The sequence below is a fragment of the Apium graveolens genome, chromosome 4, assembly GCF_009905375.1.
Source record: "Apium graveolens cultivar Ventura chromosome 4, ASM990537v1, whole genome shotgun sequence".
Classification (NCBI taxonomy): Eukaryota; Viridiplantae; Streptophyta; class Magnoliopsida; order Apiales; family Apiaceae; genus Apium; species Apium graveolens.
This window is the reverse complement of record NC_133650.1, coordinates 263,970,843-263,986,038: the sequence shown is the minus strand read 5'-3', so window position 1 is coordinate 263,986,038 and position 15,196 is coordinate 263,970,843. Positions and strand designations below refer to the sequence as shown.

The 15,196-nt window shown below is 32.7% G+C and overlaps 1 protein-coding gene and 2 long non-coding RNA genes across 5 annotated transcripts; 1 reads left to right on the top strand and 2 right to left on the bottom strand.

Annotated features, from left to right (window-relative positions):
- Window positions 1-1,677: 1,677 nt before the first annotated feature.
- On the top strand, window positions 1,678-4,982 carry LOC141717379 (uncharacterized). Its single transcript, XR_012573619.1, has 3 exons — window positions 1,678-1,856; window positions 1,942-1,999; window positions 4,775-4,982. It is a non-coding gene; the product is annotated as an uncharacterized LOC141717379 (long non-coding RNA).
- A 777-nt stretch (window positions 4,983-5,759) lies between these two features.
- LOC141717119 (uncharacterized) lies at window positions 5,760-7,779 on the bottom strand. The gene is made up of 3 exons (XR_012573531.1): window positions 7,465-7,779; window positions 7,272-7,373; window positions 5,760-5,904 (listed from the first exon to the last, which is right to left on the bottom strand). It is a non-coding gene; the product is annotated as an uncharacterized LOC141717119 (long non-coding RNA).
- Window positions 7,780-11,495: 3,716 nt separating this feature from the next.
- LOC141720908 (histidine biosynthesis bifunctional protein hisIE, chloroplastic-like) lies at window positions 11,496-14,392 on the bottom strand. Of its 3 annotated transcripts, none has more exons than XM_074523595.1 (5): window positions 13,989-14,392; window positions 12,486-12,711; window positions 12,314-12,409; window positions 12,051-12,202; window positions 11,496-11,899 (listed from the first exon to the last, which is right to left on the bottom strand). In XM_074523595.1, the coding sequence occupies exons 1-5, from the start codon at window positions 14,060-14,062 to the stop codon at window positions 11,704-11,706; spliced, it is 744 nt and encodes a 247-aa protein (XP_074379696.1). In that variant the 5' UTR covers window positions 14,063-14,392; the 3' UTR covers window positions 11,496-11,703. The 3 variants fall into 3 exon arrangements, with proteins under 3 accessions (XP_074379696.1, XP_074379695.1, XP_074379697.1); XM_074523594.1 differs by having other exon boundaries at window positions 12,486-12,731; window positions 13,989-14,391; XM_074523596.1 differs by having other exon boundaries at window positions 12,486-12,738; window positions 13,989-14,112.
- Window positions 14,393-15,196: the final 804 nt, after the last annotated feature.

Here is a 15,196-nt window from a genome sequence, read left to right as displayed (position 1 = left end):
TGATCATAGTGATCTCTCAATAAATTCTTTTACTTTTATACGAAGGACCAAGCTTTCAAAGATGGAGGCAGCTAGAGATGAAGTGGTACCAAGTAAGATGGTATTCTGATTCTAACGCGTCCGTGATACTAAGGTTGACGCGATTATTAAGAGGTTATAAAACTCTAGCGAGTAAAGGTATATCTAGAATAGTATCCTGTACGGAAGATAGTAACGATTACGAACTGGAAAAGAATGGTTATTGAGAAGCAAAAGCTATAGTGCTAGAAGCTATGATGAAATTCTGTGCAATAGACTTGAAAGAAATTAAAATGATCACTTAACACGGATTGAGTTTTCTTACGACAATAGATCATATGTCATTATCGAGATGTCGCCTTATGAGATCCTTGAGGGAAGACAATGTCGATCTCCCTTATGTTAGGATGAAGTTGTAGAGCGCAAGATGCTCGGACCAGCAGTGGTCCAAAGGACCAAGGATATAATAGATCTAATCAGAAGACAACTGGTAGTAGCCCAAGATGGACATAAAAAGTATGCTGATTTGACAATAAAAGGACAAGGAGTATGAAGTAGGGGACCTAGTGTTGTGAAAGATATCCCCTTGGAAAGCCTTGGAAAGGATTGATGAGGTTCGGAAAGAAAGAAAAGCTAAGTCCACGATTTGTTGGACCCTTGGAGATATTAAGACGTATTGGGAAGTTAGCATATGAGCTAGCCCTATCCCCGAACCTGTAGCAAGTTCATAACGTGTTTCACATATCAATGTTAAGGAAGTGTAATCCGGATGCCAGACAAATAAGGGCATATGAGCGCATAGACATGCAACCAGGCGTAACCTATATGGAGCAACCAGGAAGGGTTATAGATGGAAAGGGATTAAGTGCTTAGGAGTAGGGTTATCAAACTAGACCGAGTTTGGTGGTAGAACCACCATGTGGGAAAAATTGACTTGGGAGTTAGAAAGTGCAATGCTAGAAAAGTATCCCCAACGGTTTTCTATCTGATTCCGGGACGGAATCCTTTTAAGGAGGGGAGACTGTAATAACCCCAATTTTTGGAATTTTTAAAACACAGATGAATAGTAACTTTTGCTGACAATGCTGATTAAGGAAAATTATCAGACCACGTTATATAGGAGTACTGTTATGGAAATTCTAAGATCGTATTAGTATTCCATAAAGTAAATGAGTGTATGTAAAGGTCATTAGAATTCGGATCCGGACACTTTGATTTTTCCCGAAAATCCACCAGATACCGAAAGAATTGAGTATAAGGTAACATGATTAAAAGGATTTAAATTCAAGGGTTATAAGAGGGGATCATAAAAGGAATATAAAATATTGAGAAAGGTTTAGGGGAACCCAAGTAATAAGATCCCGGATATGATCCCTCAAATGATCAACGAGAATGAATAATAAACGAGTCATAAAGCAATTAAACGACTAAGGATCAAGCTTGGGCAAGTAGCTAGGGGATTAGCAAGGATAATACAAGTATTAAAGCACCTAATTAACAAGGATTAAGCTTAATGAAAAGCTTCCACCATAAGAAGAGGACAAGTGGCAAGAGTGATGCAAGTGGTGACATAGGCTTGCTTACATCACTTTCCACTAACTAACCAAGAGTTAGCCAAACAAATATCCACCTACCATTCCATTTACACCACAAAATAAGTCAACACAAGCAAGCTTTTTTCTCCCCCATTTTCATTGCTCTGGGCCAAAACAGAACCAGCACATTAAAACTGCTGTATTTCCTTCATTTCTCACTCAAATGTTGTGTTCTATAGCTCGTTGGAAAGGTATTGAGATGGCCTACAACTCTTGTTCACAAGTCTCATCCAAATAAGCATGGTAAGACCCTCATTTTTACAGTTCTTTAAATCGGACTTTTAGAAACTTCAAAACCTAACTTTGTGTTCTTGATTTCTTTGGAAAGATCAAGCTTGTAGGAGGCTCCCTAAGGCTTCCTAGCAACTTAACACCTCCAAAGGAAGGTATAAAATTCAAACCCTAGCCTTTACTTTATTTGTTAGCAAGTTTAATGGTAGGTTTTGTGAAATGAGAAGCATGGATTGTGATAATTAGTAGTTTGGTTTGATTTGGAAGTGTTTTGGTAATTGAATCTTGATTATAGTTCATAGGTCTTGATTGTGGTTGTTTGAGTTGAAAAACTTGGAGGTTATTGACTGACGTGGTATGGTTTAGGTGAAGTTTTGTTGTATTGATGGTTATGAGTTGGTTGGTGGTTAATTGGAGTAGTTTAAACATTGGTAATCGCGTAAACATAGCCGTCGTAATGCCCATTTTTATTCAACTGCTTGTTCTTAGTGTTCAGGACAGAAAACTCAACAAAAAATCTGTAAAATTTCCATGTTTAGCTAGAGAGTGTCATAAGCTTCGTTTTGATATGTGGATCGCTTGAATCCGATGTACGGTTTAGGAGAAATGTCCGTTTTAAGTAACGGCGTTTCGCGACCGAACCATTACCCCTCGCCTTACTTTTAAACCTTGGTTAAGGACTTTAAATGACTAATTGGGGTATGAAACAATTATGTTAAGTGTATTAGGCAGTTAGAAAGGTACTCGCGAAAGAATCGCCATAAAACCCTTAAGGGTTAATTTATTAAAAATGGTGGAGCCGAGGGTACTTGAGCGACTTAAGTGAATCGTTAAGCGCAAAAGCGAACGTTAGGGTCTAATTGGTTAAAGTATAGATTCATAAGCGAATTTGGTTTAATTCCAACTTATATGTTATTTATAGGTTACCAGACTCGTCTCAAGCCATTTGTAACCCCCAATCGCTCAGGCAAGTTTTCTACCCGTTATACTGTTGTTGTGATGTATATATGTATATGCATTATCTTGTGATAAGTGCATGATTATTATTAGCAAAGTCTTGCAATATATTGGAGCATGTGATATGATATTTATATGCATGTCTGTTTTGTAATCTTGATATCTAATTTTTGATTCAAAAGCTTATAAGTTGCATAATACCTATGCTAGAGATAAGCAGTAGTTGCCTATACCGTTAGTATAGGGGACCCAAAGGTGATAATTTTCTAAACCGGGAGTCGATGTTCCCGAGTATATTATATATATATATATATATATATATATTTATATATTTATATATATAGATATAGTTTTCAAAACTATTAATCGAATAAGGTTTATTCGATAACTTTATTTTAAATAATGAATATTAGTTGAATATTCATTCGAGGACTTATGACTCTGTTTATTTTATTTAATGAATATTAGTTGAATATTTATTCGAGGACTTATGACTCTGTTTATTTTATTTAATGAATATTATTAGTTGAATATTCATTCGAGGACTTATGACTCCGTTTATTTTATTTAATGAATATTATTTTAAAGATTCATTTGTGGACTTATGACTCCGCTTATTTATTAAATAATATTCTTTATTTTATTAAAGAATAATGTTTCGATAATCAAACTTATTTTCGATTATTCAAATAAAGATCGTACTTTCGCATAAGTATATCTTTGGTTATTTATTATTCATTTCAAGTATGAGTTTTAAAACTTCTACTTCAACTATTTTTTTATAAAAGTTATCCTTATGGGAATATTATTTAAATAATAATATTCTGATATTTTCTAATATATCGGGACTGATTTATTTCATTAAATCAGCATTACTCCAAACATTCTTAAAAATGTTTTCGAGTCTTCAAAATGATTTTTAAAAGTTAGGGCGGATCCCAAAACTCATTTTTATATTTAAGATTCTCCTTTCGAAGGGGATTTAAATACTCGCTCAAAATCTGAAGGATCCGGCTCTGTGATGTATTTTACATTCGCAACGAGGTTGCTGTTTTGAGAAAACAATTTGATTACTTGCGCAATGTTCGGGAAGTAAGCCCATCTAATTGAGTCGGCATAAGCGACAGGCCGGGGTACGGTCTATCAAAGTGTAAGTGGCTGGGTGGCAGTCCATCAACGCGTAAGAGGCCGGGTGGCGGTCCAGCACAAGGTCCTAATACGGCCAGGGTGATGACCGGTGGGGGATTCATCCATCTACTAGTAGAAAAGGTTACTTATTGGTATCTTTGCCTGATCAGCAAGATATCAGGTTTATGCCAAGGTTTTCTCCTTTCCAAATTTATTGGATATTGCAACTCTGTTTATTATTTTTATAACAGAGGTTTTAAAGGAGTGTATGAATGTATATATATAGGTGTATATATATATATCGGGACTTAATGAAGTATCTCGTAACTTCATTATTTATAATGACATTTCAAGGATTGAATCTATTCAAGTCTTATCTTGTAGTCTCATCTATGTGATGAACTTTTGGAACTGATTATACCTTGAACGGTGGTAGTTCAAGTAGTATTCGGATATAAGTATATTGGAGTATCTTGTAACTTCATCTTTTAAACTTATATCTAGTAAATGATTATCTTGTGCATGTCAAAGATTTTCGGAAAAACGTTGAGACAAGGTTAGATATATGAGATCACCTTGCAACGATATTTTATACAGTTATAAACGGGAACTCTGTGTATATTATACATGTTAGAGGATTTCAAAGATTGTGAAAAGTATATATGTATATATATACTGAATATTTTGCGACTTGGTCGCGTTAAGATATCAGCTTGGTTTATTTCTTCTTGACCAAGACTTTCATGTGTACTATGAGAAAGCTCATATATTGTTAGTTATTATACATATTATTTTGGTGGGCTTGTTGCTCACCCTTGCTTTCTTCTTTCATCACACAACATCAGATAGACAAGATGAACAGGACCAAGCTCCCAATTCGCGAGCGGATAGGAAACGTTCCGCAGTTTCCTATAGGCGTTGATGTCGCTGTAGCTGAGGTGGGAACTACCAATAGGCTAGGCTTTCAACTTTTGATGTACCAGACTTATGTATCTTTATCAATTGTAATAATGGCAAATAAATGTAAATCTATTCAGAAACCCTTTTAAGGTGTAATGGCATATAATTTTGGAATAAAATGACTCGTGTTATTTTTGGATATTCATCTCTGAGACTATAACTTGTGGTGTGTGTGTTTATTGTGGGGTCACAGTACAGAGTAGTTGATTGTTTATTAAGATTGGGTGTTATTAAGGGAAATGGAACTCGTGACAACCCGGATCCCCGACACCGGATTTGGGGGTGTTACACTCATTATCAATACTTGTTCTTCATCGTCGTCTTCTACTATAGCGACCGTCGTGGCATCGTTGTCGTGGCAGCCGTGTCACACTTCCTTCAATATGATTGTTGTGATCTCCCGTTGTGATGATCGTCGTAAACCTTTATATAAAATTTACCAATCGTCGTTATAACTCTTCGTCGTTAATAGTCGTCGTAACGACTCCTATATATGGTGATTCCTATATGTCGCGTTTTAGGCTGAGACGCGTTCTCCGGAGCTCGTCCGTCTTCTTTCTCGGCGGTAATCCGACTCATTTCCTTAAAAATCCGATAAAATATCCATGACGGTTTTATAGTATAACAGATACTATACTCTCAGTTGTTAAACAAACAACTACAAAAATTAAAAGGCAGCCGATACAAGCATTTTAACTATAAGTTGCATATATGCTAGTAAACAAATGGTTTCATCTCGATGCATCTCTAAATAATGTAGTGCCTGGATGTAGCTCAGATAATATTTTACTAAAAGTAAGTCCAATGGTGGTGTTAAATTGAGGGTTATTTGTAACAGCCCGCTCCGGACCATTAATTCTAAACCGAAAATAAAATAAAATGCAATTACTAATCCAAAATTCTATTACAATGGTGATAATACGAACGCGCAGCTAACGGAAGTCCAAAAGTCAATCTACTCCAATTCTAAGTCCTTAAAACTCCAATGATATCCAACTCGAATCTTAGGCGAAACCTGAAATATTAAAAGGATGAGTTACAAAGCGCAGCAAGTACAAATTGACTAACTATTTAATCGGAAAACAATAGGTGTTTTAATAAAATATTATTTATCAAAACAATAATAATTTTTTAAAATAATTTTTAAAATAGATCCAACCCAAAGTTTTAGAGTTTAAAATTCAGAATTTAAAACAGAGCAGAATTTATAACAGGGTAAAATAGAACGAAACATTAATTCTTATAAAATATCACAGTCTTAATCTACGGCTACACTTTACCAGTAGCTGGCATCTAATTCTTATTCTTATTCTTTATACCACACTTTGCCAGTGGTTGGCATCTAAAGTTCAATAATTACGCACCCTTAATAGGTATCTAAAGTTGCACACTCGTGCGTCTACTAAGGGTATCTAAGACTAGTTCCGGAACTATAGCGCAAATTACGAACGGGTTCAAAAACGTAGAGACTGGGTTTCAAAAGATTCTCGTATCTTATTTCTTATATAGTTCGAAACAGAATTCTTATATCTTATACGAAATTCGAAAATCAGAGTATCAAAATTTTTTCGAAAATAAAAGTAAGTCAAAAAGTACTTAACTCAAAGCCTGATCAGAACTGAATATAGCCTTTTTGACCCTCTAAACGAGGTTATCTCGAAAAACATAAACCACGAAAAGACCTTTCCGAAAAGTTCAGGATCACTGAATTCCGACTTACGATGAATTTTCTACGAATTTTACAAGTCTGCTGATTTATGGTGAGAAGAGCCCTGCGAATTTTGTATTAAAAACAAGGAATACGAATATGGTGTATTTATATGATAAAAAACCCTATTTCTTAACATATAAGTTATCCATATTAAAATCTGATCCAAATTTTAGGCTCATTAGTCTAATTCAATTTTAAATCATAGACCTTATATAATTTTAATCCTTTTTATTTTATTATTCTATTAATAATCTAGTTCTAAAAATTATGGGATATTACATTATTACTATAATATAGCACCTACACAAAAAACCAACTTCACTAAAATGTTATACTTGGTACTAATATAGCAAAATACTATACTTGATTTTAAATATAGAATCAAGTATAGCTGGTGCTATTATTATTTTAATCCTTTTTATTTTATTATTCTATTAATAATCTAGTTCTAAAAATTATGGGATATTACATTATTACTATAATATAGCATCTACACAAAAAACCAACTTCAGTAAAATATTATACTTGGTACTAATATAGCAAAACACTATACTTAATTTTAAATATAGAATCAAGTATAGCTGGTGCTATTATTACCGCATAAGCATGCAAGTGACTAGATACATTATTAAGTAATAATATTAGTTAGGCTGAAAGCCTTGTTTACTCACTTTTAAACATGCGGATGTCAAATACCCACACCGAGAAACCGGCGCCCTAATTGCCCATTTGATACGTCTTTGAAGAAGGCGTATCTGCTGTCACGCTTACTGCTGCAGCAAAAAAAGTATACAGATGGGTTACATACACACATGTGAGATGGATACGCCAAACTATGTACATGAGGATTGCAAATACGCCTACCGTGATGTCGAATCAAGGAAATGCGCCTATCAGTTGTACAGAGTAGGCACTAGGCATAGACGGGATCTGGCTACGCGGAAGTAGTAATCCGCCTGATACGCCTATATACCTGACGTATGAAAGGGATACAAAAGGGTAGATTTGGGTATATAGACACAATGAGTATGCACACAAAGATGGATACAGTTCTCTGGAGTCTACTGGATACTTATACACATAGTCACATATAAATACATACAGGAACATTGATCATGGTGTGTTTGGATTTTTGATGCATTTGATTCAATAGGTATTCAGTTAGAAACTAGAAGAATGACATCGTTAAAGCCTAAACACAGAGACCTATTCACCTTTTCAACATCTTGACTTTAGTTTTTATTATTTTTTAGTTTTTTCTTTGTATTCAAGATATACGCCTGACTTACCTGCGTATCATGTGGGTAAAACGGACGGTAAAACTGAAAATGGATGGTCCCCTAAAAAAGAGTGCATTCCGGGCAATTTTTCTATTAGTTACAAGTATAATTGTATATTTTATGATTACGTAATTTGAAATAGAACTTTATTTAAATATATTTGATATTATTTTAAATTTACTATTAAATTATAAGTTATATTTTAACATCAAAAATTATTTTTTGATTTCAAATAAACATCATCACTGAACTTGCTCTAAGCCTGCGGAGTAATAATGGACACCGCATATTTCTATTCCAAAACATTCAACGGACCCCACAATTATGGCTGTGGAAAGACACCTGCGAGGCTGCGAGTGTCTGGTTTATTCTATAATCACAAACCCATAAAATTAAGTTCATGGAATTATCTTAGTTGAATAACAAGGCACAGCATTACGAATAAATAGTGACCCCTGAAATAAATAAGTAAATTTCGTATACTTTTATGATACGTAAACATATATTCGCTAAATCTGAGAATATGCATTAATAATAGATTACATGTATATTTTGATTCGGTTTTTCTGCACTAAATACAAACTTTTATAATTTTAGCTTGTTTTAAGGGTTTGTCTAGTGTATGCATGGACACACATACTAAGCACTAAAACTTATAAAGTTTAGAGTATTTTGATTGGTGTATTTGTTGTAAATGTAGGGGGTTCATTATTATTAAAAAGTATTAGCCAATCAAAACAGACTAAATTTATAGAAGTTTGTGCTTACTGTATACCCATGGGCATACAGCAGAAAAACCGTTGTTTTAATTAGCCAACATTTCTTAATAATGGTGAACCCCGTATTTATAACAAATATATCAATTAAAACACTCCAAATTTTATAAATTTTAATGTGTACATAACTAGTACTAATAATTACTGTACCAAGCAACCAAGAATCCAGGTACAAGCTATACAAATGACAGATGGACCCATCCATGAAAATTTTATCTCGTGATGATTATTAGGTCAACTTGACTAAGGGCCCGTTTGAGAAATCTTAAAAAAATGTAACTTATAACTTAAAGTTGAAAAGTGTCATTTAAGTGATATGAATTTCATAACTTATAAGTTATTTATATGTTTGGATAATTTTACGTATAAGTTACTTATAAGTTGATGTGTTTGGTAATCATAACTTAAAAATTACAATTTTTTGAAATAAAATAAAATGTAAATCATAAATTACATAAATTAATAATCTTAATACATGAATATAAAATAAAGAACGAGAAAATTTAAAAATAAGGATTGATTTAGTTTGGTCGGTATAATGATCTTGGTTTAAAAGAAATACTATAAAATTATTTGGTTTTAACTGAAATAACGATTTTATATAATTACGAGTTTTGTTCTATGTCTAATTAAAAATCTAAATTTAAAATTAAAAGTTATACAAAGCAAATAACACAAGAAAAAAAAATGATATTTACGAAAATTAACTCAGGTTCTATACTTAAATTAATTTTATATTCTAATTGCTATAAAAGTTGAGATATATAATAAATAAATTCTTAGCGAGGTGATCTAGAGAGGATGAAACAATAAAAAGGGTGGGACCTCATGAACGCTAAGCTGATCAGTTAAATGAAATGTGAGAAAGTACCCGGCACCCAACATTCTGCTTATGGTCATATATGGGGTTATATGATCATTCTAATTTGTTACCAAAACAGCATCAATAAAATGAAATGAAATTTTAATCCATATAAGTAAAATAAGTCCTTAAAGTAAAAGTCGAATCAAACCGCGAAATAAGTTTCTTGAAATGAAATAAGTTGCCTTGGTGAGGCACGCGTGAATAGGATATGATTTGCTACTTCAACTAATTTTTAAATTTAGAGTGAAATTTTAAATCATGAGCAGGATATGATTTAAAATTATAAGTATCATGCAGCGTGAAATTTTAAATACCAGTGCACAGTCATAAAAACCTTTTTGTTTTATTTAGAGAAGAATGAGATAAAGGAGAAACTACTAGTAAATTGGCCATTGTACCAAATATTTCTCTCTTTACTTTCTTGGTGATGAAATAAGGGATAATTTTACCGATTTTATTTCTTTTATTAGGTCAATTTTTTTCTCAATATTTATTATAGTGATATTTAGGGATTATAGTAGCCAAAATGACTATCCAAAATAGTGATTAATTTGATATAATATCATATCATCTAAAACAAGATCCCTAATAATCGTGCATGTTTGGATTCCATTTTTCTCATCATAAATGGGCTAAAACCCATTCCAGCAAAACTTGTATCGTTTGACAAATTTTGAAAAAAATCATATATAGGAATGAAATGACAGAAAAAAAAAGTCAGCTCAATATCATTCTTGGTTTCAGCGCATTTAGGTAATTGAGTTTAATTAGATTTATTCAGTACTCCATTTCATGATAATTGATTAAATGTTTTTTTGCTCATTATTTCATGTGTTTTAAATGTACAGTTAAAATAATTATTTTTTAATTAAAATATATATGTTATATTTTATATTTATGTATTAAAATTATTCATTATTCTTGTTTTTAAATTTTCTAAATTTAATTTTATATTCTTTCAAAATATTAATTCACGTAATTTGTAACTTACATTTTAATTTGTTTGAAAAAATAATTATAACTTATAAGTTATAATTTACCAAACACATTATCAACTTATAAACAACATATACATAAATTTATACAAACACCTAAATAACTTATAAATTACGATATTCATATCACTTATATGATACATTCCGACTTTAAGTCATAAATTACATTTTTTAAGAAATCTCAAACAACTCCATCATTTGTTAAGGATAATTTAAATAATAATAATCTCTGCAAATGTTGGCTCAACAATTCGATGATCAAGATTTTAATCTGTTGGCTCAACAATTCGATGGTTAAGATTTTAATTTTTTTATATTCCGCATTTTTTTCGCAAATAAGTGCCTTTTCGCGTTTGTTATATGTGGATCGAAAAAAGTACACTCCTCCCTTCAAAAATCGTTTGCGTTAAAACGCGGATAGACTTCTCACTTGTATGTATGATAACTTAAACACAGTATGTTTGAATTTATTCAAAGTGACATCCTGCATTCTATAGATGTAGGTACAACCGTATAAGCTTTGCAACTTAGAATTGCAAGAAAATTAAAACTAAAAAAATTTTATTTCTATTAAAATTAGTGAAATAAACTGTTATTTCATATTAGATTTTCACTTATAATAATTGTAAGGACATTAATTTTACAAAAATAAATTATTTTGAACCCATACTATACTTTCACAATTATGTACTAAAGCAACACTCACCGATTGAACCTAATGCAGTTTCAATGGGGGTATACTGGGTGAACAATTCTCTTTTGGGCAAGAATTTCAGGACAGCTCTCATTCCACGGCATTGAACTAGGAGCCTTCCTGAGCCAAGGTTGCTTCCCTTCACATACTTGTACCTTTCTTGTTGATGTTAAGCTTGTATTTTGGAATAAAAAATATGTTAAGCCGGAAAAAATAAATAAATCCTCATAAATTTGTTAGCAGGATACTTCACAACCTTTTGTGCAGGATGTTAAAACTTCTATATGAGAATTGGGAGTTGCTCAATTACAACTCATTATTTAGTATCATCACTAAATTGTGAATCGGGAATTGCTCAATTACAACTCGTACTATTTGGTATCATCACTAAATTGCTTTGAGCATACTTTCTTCTGTACACAACACAATTAATATACAATTTTCTTTTGGGAATTTCACTACCAATACAACTGTTTAGAATCCAATTTTCATCCTACTTGCGACTTTTCTTTTCCTCGATACCTGATCTTGAAAATCTCTGCCGAAGAACTGTCAAGACCTCTTCTATCGTAACGTCTCTGACAGACAGTAAAACCATTGCATGATACAGAACATCTGCCATCTCCGATGCAGTACGTGGTGTTTCCTCACTGTCTTCCAGGGTTCTGCATAACTCATCGGCCTCCTCACTGCAACAAAAATGTCAGAAAATAGAATAACAATGAGACATAGGCTCCTCCAGTTGCACTGTCGCGATAAATTAACAAATGCAGATAAACTTTTGCAGAACTCAAAGAAAATGTTTACATTGAGTATTAAAACCGAGCACATAAAATTTACCGGATCTTTGAACAAAGCAACTTGTTGTCGAGCAATAATCGCCTTGTCCATGAAGGCTTCGAAATTGATGGTTCTGATATTTCTGCTTTTCGCTGGACAATAATTGCCTCTAGGGACTGTAATGTTGTCATTGCCAACTTACTATCTTCAGCCTAAACACACAAGTTTTTAAAAAAATAGCTAGTTCAGTTAATATGACTTCTGCAGAAAAGCTATATTAATGAAATGAAGAAAAATAAACAGAGAACACAAAGAATACACACATGTGAACCATTGAGGAAATCAAAAACAGATGTATAATAGCACGTTTCTGACCCAGTGTGGCAAGAGGGTCCATCGGGCATTCCAAGGTACAGTATCTGTGAAAGAGGGACATACTTCAGATGAAAAACTCATAAGCAAAAAAAACATATGATACAATTCAAATTTGCTTACAGAGTCTCTGTCACAGTCCAGGAAGATATCACAGACATTAATGTAATTCATAGAGGTCTCGCCTTTTGTCCATAACTTCGACCTTGATCTACTATAAAAAGTTGCTTTCTTCGAGGAAATGGTGGATGCAAGTGCATCCCTGTTAGCAAAACCTTGCATTAAGACTGCTCCAGTGTCAACATGTTGAGCTATAGCCACTGCCAAACCTTTGTCATCCCATTTTACACTATCCAGCAGTATATCAAGCTGTTAACTATTTAGTTAGGTACTTAATCATCAGCTGTTAAACAAACTACTAAAAAAGTTAAAAGAAATCCAATAAAAGTATTTTAACTATAAGGTGCATATATGCTGGTAAACAGATGGCACACATATGAATATACATAATTGCATTTGAAAAATCCATATCAATGCACCATTAAATAATGTGGTGTCCAGATGTAGCTCAAATAATCATTTTACTAAGATTATTGGGCAACGATGGACACCATCATTTTAAAGTCCAGGACATTCAACGGTCCCCACAATCATGACTGTGGAAAGACACCAGCCAATGTCTGGTTTGATTTGTAAAAACATAACACGAGACAAATGAAAAAAGAAGAATTTTGTATAGTGTAAACCTAACTTATCATACCGAACTATCTATACTGCATTGAGTGTACTTCCCACTTCTCTAAGCTAAGTACAAACACCAGCAATTTTTTTTTTGGAATTCAGGCAGATAATCATAGAGAAATTATGAAAATATACATTAATGCATTCAAATATAGTGTCCAGATGTAGCTCAGATAATCATTTTACTAAGCTTACTGAGCAACAATGGACACCACATATTTCTATTCCAAAACATTCAACGGTCCCCACAACTATGACTGTGGAAAGACACCTGCCAATGTCTGGTTTAATGTATAAACACAACATAGAGTCATCGAATTATGTCCGTTGGAAAACCAGGGCATGGCATTAAAATAAATAACTTAACACCTCGAGGCTCAAATAATTCCCTTACAACAAAAAAAATTACATTTCATATACTTTTATGAAACATTAGTACGTAGAATCCATTAATAACGAATTACAGGTCTATTTAGATATAGGGTCCAGATAGAGCTCAGTACATAACTAGTAAAAAATACCAAGCAACGATGAACCCAATCACGAGTTATACAAATGAGAGATGGAAAACCCATCAATCAAATTTTCATCTCCTGATATTAATCTTCCAAACATGTAACAGAACCTACCATAATATCAATCACAGGCACTTGACTAATGTTTGGATATCAATTCTCATTTTTTACATAGCTACATTACACAAAAACTCCCCGAATTACGAAAAACCAAAACAACCCACAACTACAATCACTAAACAAACTGCCATTATCTATACACAGGCCTCTACGTACACATACATATATCCAAGTGGATTTATAACATATACACAGCAGCTATAGCAATCAAAACGTGTAAGTATTAAATGTAGGAATGTAAATGTTATACCTTAGATTGAGAAGAGATGGGCAGGTGAAATTGAGCAGAAACAGAGAATCTTGATGGATATATTCGTCTTGCATTGCTAAAGATACGAGCTTTAGGTGAAAAATTGAGTGATTGAAAACAATTAAAATGAGTTAACATTGTTTCAAACACTTGTAATTTTAAGATGATTTCACCTAAACAAATGGGATTTCAAGAATTAGGATTTCAAGAATTAGGCTTAGAGCTATGTATATGTAAGCTCAAATGGGGGAAATATTGAGGATTAGAATGAGCCCTAATTTCGGGAAAGTTTTTAGGGTTGACAAATAGAGAGGTTAGGGTTTGTAGTGGGAGGTTAGAGGGCCAATGTTTTTACTGGGCCTTTTTTTGGTTTTTTTGAATTGATTGTTAGACTTTGGGCTTGTTTATTTCATGCATCATGAATACTGACAATTAGGTTGAGGCAGCTTCTTTCTTCTTTTTTCCAGAATAGTTCCGTTGCACTTGCACATATCTCCTCGTTCCCAGCGTATAGCGTGTGATGCACGTACATTTTTTTAATATAATATAAACTTTTTACATATTTTAAATTTAAATTAAAAAAAATTATTCGTGTTATTTCGAAAAAATAGCAAATTTATTATTTAAAATTGAAAAGCTAATGTTTAATTGGTTAGTTATTAGTACTCAAGAGATTGGGGGGGGGGAATTTATTTGGGAAATATAAAAAATATAATTTGTTTTAATTGAAAAAGTTATCATTGTTTACATAGTAATTAGATTAAAATATGGGTTATTAGCAATTATAATATTTATTTTATTTTATTAATTAATATCCAGCAAAAATACCATAATTGTAATAACTCGAATTTTTGAGACTTTGTAAAAATTCTTAATGAATAGTAACTCTGACAGACGGAAAATTTTTTTAGCCCACACTATGTTGTGCATTAGAAATTGAGTTTCGGAGTTGATAACATGATTATACGTACCAAATGAGTGTATGTAAATGCTATTAGTTTTCGAAGAAAACGAACTTTGAAAAATGACCGTATTTACGAATCATCGAGGATTACGGGAATCACAACATAATTACGAACTTAAAACCCTACGAATTTATATCCAAGAACAATACTTCAAAACATAAAGAATAAATACGAAAGTATTTACGCCGCGAACCGTTTACGAGAAATTATTACGAAAACGATTAAGCGACCGAACAAACGCGT